The 12398-nt window shown below is 45.3% G+C and overlaps 1 protein-coding gene across 4 annotated transcripts in view; it reads left to right on the top strand.

Moving 5' to 3' along the window:
- Positions 1-12398, top strand: part of MPPE1 (metallophosphoesterase 1) — a 442317-nt gene that overhangs the window by 106861 nt on the left and 323058 nt on the right. For all 4 annotated transcript variants that reach the window (XM_069219749.1, XM_069219751.1, XM_069219750.1 and 1 more), the window contains one exon: positions 8206-8314. In XM_069219749.1, the coding sequence (XP_069075850.1) occupies positions 8206-8314 (109 nt within the window). The remainder of the gene's footprint in view (positions 1-8205; positions 8315-12398) is intronic.

Here is a 12398-nt window from a genome sequence, read left to right as displayed (position 1 = left end):
TTGATGTTCTAAATTGTTTTCCGCATGAAGTCCCACATGGTAATGCTAATCTGTGTTAGGGAGGGTTCTGATTCTGAGACATTGACCTATACTGTGACAAATGATTGATGGACTGATTTGCTGAACTCTGTTATTCATGTTAACCCCTTCGTCTTTATTGGCTTATGTTGAGGCATTAGAACGTATGTTACCTCAAGTTCTGATTAGGCTGTGTTATTGGTGGTCACTAATGAATTAAACTTGAGTGAATTGAATAAAGGTTTAATTAACCTATGACTTAGTATTGTAACAAATTGGGAAATAAAATTGATAAAACGTATAATTGAGTTGTGGTTATTCATGAGATGTTGACGCTATTCACTGATGATTAATGTTTTGCTTATTGATTATTGATTCACGTATTGATTATTGATGGTCATCGATTGCTACATGGCTAGGATACTCCAGGCGATCCAAAAGATTCATCGGCCTATACCCGTCCCCTTGTAAGTTTACTTATTGAGGACCAGACGTGCTAACAGTTTTTGGTAGCAGCTAGATGTTTAGTTTCCTTGGAGAACTAGTTATGTGGTGACCGATGGTTATGGTGGTAATTTAAATTAGGGTTAGATATTCATTTTATGAGGTTTGAATTTTGTTTTTCTGAAATGGCAATTGTAGCAAAGATGCTGGATCCCGCTAGTAAAGTTGGGTATGTTCTTGGCGTCTTTGTGATAGTGTGAAAGTGTTAGGTGGCGCTTGCAAAGGCTAATGCAGACTGCAGGTGAATTGTGATGTATGTGAAGAAAAGTAGGGGGTCTGCGTACTCCAGTTGAGGTTTAGTAGGAGTGTGCGTACTCCACAGTATGAGAGTAGGGAAGGCGTCAAACTGTGTGTGGCCATTGTGCTCAAAAATTGCCCATGTGGTTGTTGATGATGTACGGACCCTGCATGGTCTAAGACTCCAGAGTATATTGACAAGTGTAGTAGACACTTGGGTTATTTTTTGTAATCTGTCTGGTTTAGTAGGTTGATTGGGTGTGGTCAGCGAGTCGGTGTCTAAGTTAAAGTGAGTTAGGAAAATTTTGACTGAGATTTGGTGAATCCTATGTGCACCACGACAGACCCATTGATCAGTTGAGAGTGAAATTTGCAGGTCGAATTTTGCTTGCGTATGTGGGAGACTGAGAAAGAGGAATAGCTGCATGAGCGAAAGGGCCATCAGTGAAAATCCGTAAGGTCTCTGAAGTGATTGTGTACCTTCCTGTAGTAAATGAGCAGGTTTGTTTTTGGTTATTGGTTTTTGGTTAGTGCTCACAATATTTTTGCATTCGTTTTGTGTGAGTTGAGGATTAGGAGGACAAGCCGCAAGACTTTGTCAGCCGCAGTGTGTGAGTGTGACGTCAGAGTGAGCCGCGCTGGCATATGTTGGTTAGTAAGAAGAGTCACGAGCGAATTGGCAGCGGTCCGTAAGAAGCAATTGGTTGAGAAAGCGGGTGAAGGGAGTCTTGGGAGTAAAAGTCATTTCCTTATTGAATCGAATAAATCCAACAGAGAAAGATGAAGTTTTTCAAAGTGTTTAGGAATGCCGTGAAGGGCGATAGCTACATCAAGGCGACAGTCGGGGAGCCGACCGCACCGAAAAATTCTTCGGCATATATTGAGATGGAGGAGCGAGGTGTCGCGCCATATCTTTTATTAAAGCAGTGGTGCAAATTGACAGAAAAACAGGGCGCTTTAGCGAATGACATTATATGAGGCGAAGCCACTTCCGAGACTAGCACAGTTTGAGGTATTAGTGGTTTGGGAGCTCATAGCAAGACAACTGCAAGAAATGAAATTCCAGAGAAGAATAAGGAAGGTAGAAAAGTCCTTAGCAGAGGCAAGATGGGATTGGGAACAGAAAAAGTGGAGAATTACAACATTGCAAGATGTTAAGTATTTTACTGCTATTACAGAGGAAGATGAGTCAGAAGAGAAAGAGGATACTAGCAAGAGTGATAAGAGTTTGTCAGGGGGTAAGAAGAAGAAAAAGACTTATGTGGAAGAAGAAGAGTCAGATGTTGAGTATCTTATTAAGCAGGTGTTGAGGGATCGACCTCTACCATATGCGATATATGAAGGGGGTCCAAGTTCTGGTTCTGCTCCAACTGCCCCAGCTCAAGTGTCGGGGACAGTGGGACAAGTACAGACAGATAATGGATAGGTACAAGGAGTAGTGCAGAGTACTCCCAATGCAGTGACTACAACAGTAGTCCAAGCGTTGATGCACCTACCACCGGTACAGAGAATTTATCCAGAGGTACCAGTTCTCGAGACAACTTCGAACGTTGTGGTTCCCAGGGATCAAGTGGTTCCGAGGCCGATGCTAGTTCAGACTGAGCCGACTCCTATGTTGTTGCCTCAGACACAGCTACAGGGTTGGCCGAAGTTCACCCCAATGACAGGGACACAGCCATATGTGACACCAGTGATGAACCAGAGTATGGGTGTAGCCCTTCCACAAAATGCGGGTGTCAGAGTGGCACCAGATGCGATATCACTGCAGATTACTGTTGGTCCAGTGGTACCATTGTTTGCGCAGAATAAGCTGATTGCAGGAGAACAGGGTGAAGTGCCGCAAAGCCTTGTGAGGAGGGGGATGAGAGATCATGTGCAGGTGGTTTCATCTATGGGTCAGACCTTTGATGGATCTAGACCTGAAGACGAAGACTGACTTTGTTGATAATCCATACCGTGGATAGGTAGCTATGACAATGTGACTGTTAACTTTTGTGCCTTTTCTTTTTTAGGTACCAACTGCGCTGTATAAATAGTTTTATCCTAGTTAGATGTTTTTCCAAATTGATGTTCTAAATTGTTTTTCGCATGAAGTGCCACATGCTAATGGTAATCTTTGCTAGGTAGGGTTCCGATTCTGAGACGTTGACGTATACGGTGACAAATGATTGATGGACTGATTTGCTGAACTCTGCTTTCAAGTTAACACCTTCTTTATTGGCTTATGTTGAGGCATTTTGTTAACTCAAGTTCTGATTAGGCTATGTTATTGGTGGTCACTAATGAATTAATCTTGAGTGAATTGAATAAAGTTTGAATTAATCTATGACTTAGTATTGCAACAAATAGGGAAATAAAATTGATAAAACGTATAACTGAGTTGTGATTATTCATGAGATGTTGACGCTATTCACTGATGATTAATGTTTTACTTATTGATTTTGGATTCATGTATTGATTATTGATGGTCATCGATTGTTACATGGCTAGGATACTCCTTGCGATCCAAAAGGTTCATCGACCTATACGCGTCCCCTTGTAAATGTACTTACGAAGGACCAGGCGCGCTAACAATCTTTAAATAGCAACTATTTATTTTGATCCAGTTAGGTGGTGATTTTTTCCTTTTAGTATTTAACCAAGGTTGTAGTTCTTGTGATGTGAATTTTTGTCTCCTTAGCAAGTAATACTGCTAATAATAAAATGTGGAGGAGGCAGACTGGATTATATGATCTGCCTTGGCCAGACAGTGTTAAAGTTATTGAAGTACAGCTGAACTTAGACTTATGTTGCTCTAGTATTATTAGTCTGTAAATTATTTTTAAAAATCTTCAAGGTGGACCCTGGATAGTCTTCAAATGCAGGTGACAGTTTGGGTTAACATAACAAGACATTTGCAAGTATATGCACTTTGCGATAGTGAGCTTCAGATGGTCGAACGTGAATGGTGATCAGGAAACTGACATTTGTGGTCATTACAACCTCGGCGGTCTTTTAAGAAGACCGCCGAGGGACTGCCGTGCGGAAGACCACCAGTAGTGGCGGTTTGCCGCTCAGCGTATTATGACCGTTGGCTGCCTTCCGTCGTTTTTCCGACGGAGAGCCGCCAACAGCCATACTTGCGGGTGGCGTGGAAGTGGAGGTTGCTCCACCTCCACGCCAACAGAACACCGCCGAGCTAATCACGACCTGTGATTCTGCGCGGCGGTGTTCTGTTGGCGGTGTGGTGTTGGCGGAGCTGCCCCCATGGCACCCGCCCCCTCCCGGAGTATCGACGGAACAGGTAAGTCGATCGTCCGTTAGGGGAGGGGGGGGTTTGTGTTGTGTGGGTGCATGGGGGTGTGCGTCTGTGTATGTAGGGGGGGTGTGTGTGCATGCTTGCGGGGGTGTTGCGTGTTTCGGAAATGTGTGCGTGTCTGTTTGTATGTATGTCTGTATGGATGTGTGCGTGAATGTGTGAATGTGGGTGTGCATGTCTGACTGTGTGTGTGGATGTTGGCATGTATGTCGGTGTGTGTGCGTGTGTGTGTTGGTGGTGCCTGCGTGTCGTGTGTGTGTGTGAGTTATGTGATGTCGGGGGTCGAGGTAGGGAGGGGGGCCCTGCCACCTTTGGGGGGTGGCAGGGGTGGTGGGGGGTGTAGGGGAGGGAGTCGGGGTGGGGGTTGCGGGGGTGTGGGGGAGACCACTATCAGTGCCAGGGAAGGAATTCCCTGGCACTGATAATGCTTACCGCCATGGATTTCATGGCGGTTCCTACCGCTGGAAATCCACGGCGGTAAGCCGGGTCACAATACCGGCGGCAGTATTGTCACGGCCGCCGGACTGGAGACCCAGGTCTCCAGCCCAGCGGTCATCTCCGCCCTGGCGGGCGGAACGGGGAAGCAGCGGATGACCATGGCGGTAACCGCCATGGTCATAATACTAAAATAAAAAGACCACCAGCCTGTTGGCAGTCTTACCGCCGCTTTAACACCGTCCGCCAGGGTTCTAATGACCCCCATAGTGTTCTTCTAGTTATAATTCTGCATGCAATTGTAATTTGTGGTATAATTTATCGCTCTGTATTTAGTCCATGAATCATCTTTAGCGTTCGCTTCGAGATTTGTGTTTTTACTGAGCTTTCATGATGATGTAAGTGGCCATATTATGCATTACTAACTATCTTGATATAATGTTGAAATCATGATTACATGATCTGATATGTTTGTGGGTCCATAAATATCTTTAGTAGAACAGGATCAAATGAGTATGAGTATTTGTTTGTCACCTTGTGGGAATCTCACTACTAATATGCTGTTGTTTGAACTGTAAGTTTATTGTTTTATACATGCCAATTGTTGTCTTAAAATTAAGTAGACATTTGGCCCTGCTAAGGTTAGCTGCGCAAAACATTAGACACTTGGCCAAAGTTCTGCATGGCCAAGTTACACAGTGCAAGGCCTTCAGCCTGGCACAGCTGGGGTAGCCAGTATGGTGTGGACTTCAGCCAGGCCCTGTACCCAACTCTTGCACAGCCATGAGCCAGTCCTACATCCACCCTCAAGCATGGCCCACCCACATTGCGCATGCCCTTTGGCCTATGGCAGATCCTGTGCCCAACCCACTGTGCTGACAACCCCAGTGTGCACTACTGGAAGCTGTGTACAGTGTTGGCAGGCTGTAGGATCTGTCTAACATACAGGTCCCATATCTAAATAACTGCAGGGCCTGCCTCCCCTGTGCATGTCCAAGATCATGCATAGTGGGAGTTGGCCACAGGACCTTCTGACAAGCCCTGTGCTCCTAGTCTGGCAGCCAGCTTCTGCTACATGTCGCCACATATGCTCCAGGGTTGGCTGCATTACCTGGCATGTGTTCACGCCTTGTGCTCTAGCAAAAATGGCCATTTGGTATGGGTCCTGCACCTAGTATCCCTTGTGATCAACCCATCTTTCCATAAATCACAGCCGTTTGCGGAGGACATTGATTTAATGGCCTACCCTCCCACTGTGCATGGCCTGTGGCTTTTAGATATGGCTGGCCTTTGTCCACTTGCCAGGCACAATGGGGTCTGGCTGTGGAGGAGCTTAACCACAGGTACTGTGACTAACGTCTACTGTGCACAACCTTTGGTCAGATCATGCATTTGATTTCCCACACTGCCAACCGCTGCCGTGCAAGGCCTGCTCTGCAATTAACGTGAGTTTGATGCATGGCTGCATTGACCCTTCCACACATTAAAATCCCACTAGGGTTGGCGTTTGGCACCGGACAGCAAGGGCCAAGTGTCCCCTATACCACTGTGTGGCCAGTCTCCACTATACATGGTCTTTAGCCTTAGGCCGTGTGTAGTGCGGGTAGCTACAGGTTCTGTGCCCAACCCATTCTTCTGCCAGCCATCACTGCACGTGGCCTTTTGCTGTGCTCAATAGGAGTAGGGTGCAATACTTACCCCCACAACAGGTGGCCCAGCCTTCTGCACATAGTCTTTGTTCAAGCCTGTGTGACTGTAGGTCCTCGCCTGTGCAGTTGTGTTTTAATGATTTTATGTGTTTTAGTTCTTTAACCATCTACATGGTTCATTGATCTTAGGATCCACCAGAGGGTCTGTTGACCTCCAGTGGGTGTCTGTGCAAACCGGGTCTGTGGATCTACCCCCACCAAAAAAAACACACAAAAACTATTTGTGTTTGAGGGGCTTGCGGATTTCTTTTCTCACTACACTGACAAACACAGTCCCTGCGGGTCCGAAAACTGCCCTAACCACCTTCAGACATTTTCATTTAATTTCCTTAAATGGAGACCGAACACCAGGTCTCATAGTAACAGCCAAAGTCAAATTTCCGTTTCCTATCAGAGTGTACTGGTCCGTATATTCTAGTTGAGGTTCATAGACTTTTACTGGACTGCAGGAGAAAATGCTCCCTAGACTAGTCAGACTACGTTTTAAAGAAAATTTGTTTGGACCTGTCGACCGATTATCCTGCACTGTCTGAGTCTTAATGGGCGAGATAAAAACACTTCATCTCTGATCAGTCTGTCAAAGCCCTCCCAACGCCTTATGTTTAACAGTTTTTTCAAAACTAACTTGCAGCTAACCACAAAAGGGGCTCTTGTGAGTCCGGTTATATTTATATGCAAAGTTTGATGCAATTATGTCACATTGACGTGGAAACACATTTTGCTCTTTTCCGTATTTCACCCCCATACTCCGCCCCACCACGACTTCCAAAGGACGGATCTGTGCAATACTTACCAAAATGGAATTAGTGTGTGTGTGTAACCAGTACCAAATTTTGAGCAGCTTTGTCAAAAGGGACAACAGTTTTATAAGTAAACCCCCCCAAAAGCCTTTTCATTGGAAAGGGCGTCTTAGCTGTAAATAACGATTGCCAGCTGTGGAATGTAAGTAATATATTATATATTTGATGTCTAAAGCTTCAGACTTTGAAAGTTGTGTACATTTTCATTTTCCAATTTTCCAATTATTATTATGTGACTGAAGACCTACTCAGAGGGGGCAGAAAGGGAGATGAAAATAAGTGAATGGTAGAAGTGAGAGGCATTGTACATTTTTTTAAAAACAAATTATTAGGTGGCCGAGTCAAATTAAATCTCACAATTATTTGAACTTTCTTTGGCAATTGTGCACTTAAAATGCACCACCTGGGAGGTGTAATGGAAGGAGAACATTCCTGGAATTTCTATTGATTCTCTACTGGAAGCTTGGAAACCTGGTAATTTCTACAATTTGAACCTCAACATAATAAACACAATAGAGAAGCAGTGATATATCAAATAAACACACAAACTGCGCAATATTTTATTTAGTTCACAAACCAAAACAATTACAAAAATCGAAATTTTAAGTGATTGTGAAGATTTAAGCTTATCAAAATTTGCTTTTATTTCCGTGTGTGTGTGTGTGTGTACCAGTTCTTCAAGTGAGGCTTCGAGTTGGCCTTACTAGATTCTGTTTGCTATACTTGGGCTGCTTCTACCAATGAAGCTCAGCGTACTATTTTACTTACTATGTATTGCACATTTCAAATTTTGCAATTTTACTTTTTGCATTTGTATGTATTATATACTCTATGAATGTGTTAATATTTAATTTTCTGAACAGTCTATCAACCCCCTCTGAACAGAAGTCGTGGATCTTCAGGGACAGTAGGTCCAAGTTTTAGAACCTGTCTATATCTAGAGAGTTGAGTGTTACAGCATAATATGCATAATGCCAAAGTGACTACAATGTGAAAACAAAATGTGTTGGTAAATTGCAATAAACAATGATTTTTACAAGCAAAAGGTGACCGATTACTACAAGCGCAGTAACAGCGTTTGTCACCTTCACACTTCCTGTCTTTTAACCCGGTTTTGTTTCCACCTTGCCACTTTTTCTCGAGTCTTACGTATGTTCGCAGCACCGGTTTGTCTCACTTCTCCATCACAATCTTTTCTTTACAGGGAATGGCAGATGGAGAGAGCCTTTCAGACTGCCTTGTGGCTGTTGCAGCCTGACATAGTATTCATTCTAGGAGACGTATTTGATGAAGGAAAATGGAGCTCACCAACGGTATGCAAAGTGTTTCACTCAATTTATTGATTAATTTAAACTGGGACGATAGGTACTTGGTTGCGTAAAGATGAGCTTCTAACACAATTTGAAGTCTGATACTGTATTCAGATTTCCCTTGCATTATCTTTTTTATTTTAGCCATAGTTTGAGATGGCTGTTAGGCTTAGCTAGGGCACACTTGAGTTGTGGGAGGCGGCATATCTATGATGTATTTTTTTTAGCTGTCACACGAGCCAGTCATTTGTCCTGGCACAGTCAGCATTGACTTTAACAAGAACTGCCTGTTAAGTACACAGCACTGGGAGCCTTGAATAAGCAGTCGATGGCTGCGTGTTACCAAATAGTACCTGCTTCGCCAATAGGATTACATTTTTTTACAGCTTCTGCTTAAAGTAGGTATTTAAGTCTTTTCCTGTTGGATCCGAGGTTCTGGAGTACAGTTTTCATAAAATGTTTGATACTGTCTGAATTAGGTTAAATGGGCATTCCTCTCTCATGTGGTAGCCTGATAATGTCCCTCTGAACCAGACTAAGGAGTAAGTTCGTTTTAGTAGTAGAAGATATCTTTTATTTCCTGTAAGCAGGGTGGGCTATGCTGTTGGGACTTTAAAGTAGCTCGGATTGTAGTGAGAACATTTTCAATTCTGGCGAGCAAAGCTAGATGTTTACCTGACTTAACACCTTCCCTGTTGGTTATATGAGTTAAAGTTTTCCTGTTGTTTCCTGGCTTTCAATGGTGACTCTCTCAATAACTAGGTAAACAGATGGTCTTCCAAATAGGATCTGGATATCAAACATAAAACATAAGACAATGCCCTCAGAGGAGTGGTTCATCCCCCAGGGCTGCTTTAACATAAAAGGGGACAGAGGTGTGTGTGGCCTCCATCCCCGAGCCTCTACAGGCCTCGGGGACTCCATCCTCTGGGACTATACAATTTTTTGTGGGAGGGGGCGTACAGTCCCTCTCCCTGAGCCTTTCCACAAGGCTGTAATTTTTGTTTTTTTTAGGACAGAGTTGCGTAGCTTCCCTATCTCAGCCTGTTCAACCCCTGGTGACCTCCATCCCCTGGGCTGCATTTTTTTTTAAAAGGTAAGGTGGCCATGTGTCCTGGGGACCCTATTTCCCTGAGATTCGATACTTTACAGTGTCCCAAGAGGACAGTACCGTGTGGCCCCCGTGTGCCTCCCTGAGCCTTATTAGGCCCTGTGGACCCCATCCCCCATGGCCAGGCACTGTTAAAGGTGGGTGCCCTGGTGCCCACCAAGGGCACCCACCATAGTCTTGTTGGGGGCCTCAGTGGGAGCCCCAAGGTCACATGGCCCCAGCTGGCTCCCCACATACAGAGGGAGCAGGCATTGCTCCCACACACAGGGAGCAGCTATTAAGGCTGCTGCCTGAGGGCGGAAGCAATATTTTGATCTGCTTCAAAACAAAAGCCCACTCCAAGCAGACAGGAGTGTTTTCAAAGCTCCTGTCTGCTGGGAGCGAACTTGATGTTTGCTCCCATACGGCAGGAGTTTTGAAAATGTTCCTGCCAATTAAGACCAAACACAAGTGTCCCTGCCTGTGCGAGTAGGTAATCTGCAATGTCGTGGGGTGGGTTTGCGGGCATCAGAGCCGGCCTCGGAATATGAGGTACCTGGGGCTCGTAATGGCTCCGGGAGGGGGACTATTGCGTGGCCCCCTCTCCTTAAAGTCCCCGGGGTGGGCTCCCCAGAGCCTTTAGAGGCTCAGGGCGGAGGGCCGCATGGCTCCCCTCTCCATTTTGCCAAATGTAAGCTCTGGGGGTGGACTGTGCAGGGTCTGTCACGTCTTGAGAAAGAGGCTGAGTGGCCCATCTCTCCTTGTTTAATGATTTTGGCACGAGGCGTGAGCTTCCTGGAGCCTCTGTTGGCTTGGGGCGGGGGTGTTGCACAGTCCCCCTTCCTATATATGTCTGCATGGGGTGTGGGACCCCAAGGGACTGCGCGTCCTCCTCTCCCCTATACATTCATTTTGGCCCTGGCGGTGGGCTTCCTGGGGCCTCTGGAGGCTTGGGGAGGGGGTGGCCCTTACTATTCCCATCCCCTTTAAGAATACAGCCACAGGGGTTGGGCTTTTAGTAAAAAAAAGAAAAAAAGTGCCCAGCCAGCATTTTGTATTTATTTTTTCAATCTCTCGAATGTCTCGCAGGATTGCAGCTTTTTTTTTTGCCAATTTCGTTCTTTCTTTTATTCCCCCCTTTTTGGCCTCCCTCCTCCCCCCACCTTCAGGGCCTAGGGGTTAGGGAATTCCCACCCCCATCATGTATCTGTATTTTTTTTTATAACTTCAGGGCAGAGGACCCAGAGTCCTGTAATGGCGGTCAGCAACATTTTATCTCATGTTGCTGGCAGCCAGTCTAACTGCTCACTCTCGCTGGAGTCGGACTCCTGCAAGAGTGAGATGGCCCAGGAAAAAAAAAGCTCCCTGGACCAATGAGAATGCTTTATTTTTAAACTGGCGCTGGTGGTATTTAACACCGTCCAGGTATACAATTATTTTTTTACCCTTAATTTCTCAAAAACTACTAAATGGATTGTAGCTGGGTGCCGGAAATCCCGGCTACATCCAGTTCCGATTCGCAGGCCGAGAGGTGCCCCGGGGGTCCCACAGAGAAAGACGTCGCGGAAGCCGGGAACCCAGATATCCGGGTTCCTGCAAGCCTGAAAAGAGAGGATGGACAATACGCGCGGCGTGCACAGACAAGGGAACACGCGGAGAGGAAAGACGCCGAAACACACGAGGGAAGCGAAAACGAGGAGGACGCGAACGAAAGCAACTCGGACAGCGAGGAAGGAGAACCAGCTAACTGAGGTCTATTGACCTCCAGAGACAACCCCACGGAGGGACAAGAAAGTCCCAGAAAGCTACCGCTCCGCCTCGTCCCTAGAGGGGCGTGGCTAGAGCAGGTACAGTCCTGCCTGAAGGATAAACTAAAGGCTATAGTGGGAAGGGAGGAGGGTGGAGGGGGGGCGAGTAGAGGTTGGGAGGGGATTTTGGGAAGGGAAGAAGTACCAGCACAAGAGGAAGCACTAACACCTAACACAGAGCAAGAGTGGTTCTATTATTGAGGAAAGATTTTGGGATCCACATAGGTGAAGGAAAGGGACTCTATAAACTATACCCGTCCTTTTCTATTTTTCTTTTCCTTTCCCTTGGATTGGAGTCTCACACCAGATCACCACCACTCACTCCACCCATATCTATCTATCTATCTATCTATCTATCTATCTATCTATCTATCTATCTATCTATCTATCTATCTATCTATCTATCTATCTATCTATCTATCTATCTGTCTATCTGTCTATCTATCTGTCTATCTCTCTCTCTCTTTCTCTTTCTTTCTGTTTCTCTCTTTCTTTCTTTTTCTCTCTTTCTCTCTTTCTCTCTTTCTTTCTTTTTCTCTCTTTCTCTCTTTCTCTCTCTCATACAAACAAGTCACCCAGACATACAACTTACCTACCTTTCGTTCCTTTTCCGGTCTACCTGACGACATCACCTACCGGGAACCCTGAGAAAAAGAGAACAAAGGAGATCACCAAACCACAATGAGAAAAGACAGTGACTGTTACAAGAGCATCTGTAATTTACAATAAAACCACTTCTAGTCAATCACCCACCTGAGTGTCTCATTGCGCCCGATTGCTATACCCACTGCCACATGGATTTACACCAAATAACAAAGAGCACAATCTGTGGACAGAGATCTACCTTCATCCCAAAACTGGTGTAATTCCGTTCATCTTTTTTTTGCTGTAGCCTTGTCTACAGCGGTCTATGGAAAATGCATAGGGATTATGCATTTTGGGATCCCTTTTTACTCGGCCCAACCCCCACTTGTAGATCACCCCAAAACTTTTCATGCACAAACTAGTCAATTCGTAACACCTTTTTTGGAACGTTTTGTGTAGATTCGTAATCCGGTGCAAAAGTTATTAGCAACACAAACAAAAGCTTTTCCAATGGTACAGGAGACCTAACTATAACGATCTAGTGGAGACCTAAATTCATTTTTTGGGGTACGGGGCGGGAATGGCCCCTCTCCCAGAGCCTTTA

The sequence above is a fragment of the Pleurodeles waltl genome, chromosome 2_2 (genome assembly GCF_031143425.1).
Source record: "Pleurodeles waltl isolate 20211129_DDA chromosome 2_2, aPleWal1.hap1.20221129, whole genome shotgun sequence".
In the NCBI taxonomy this organism is placed as follows: Eukaryota; Metazoa; Chordata; class Amphibia; order Caudata; family Salamandridae; genus Pleurodeles; species Pleurodeles waltl.
The sequence above is the reverse complement of the archived record's forward strand: the minus strand, read 5'-3'. Positions and strand labels throughout refer to the sequence as shown.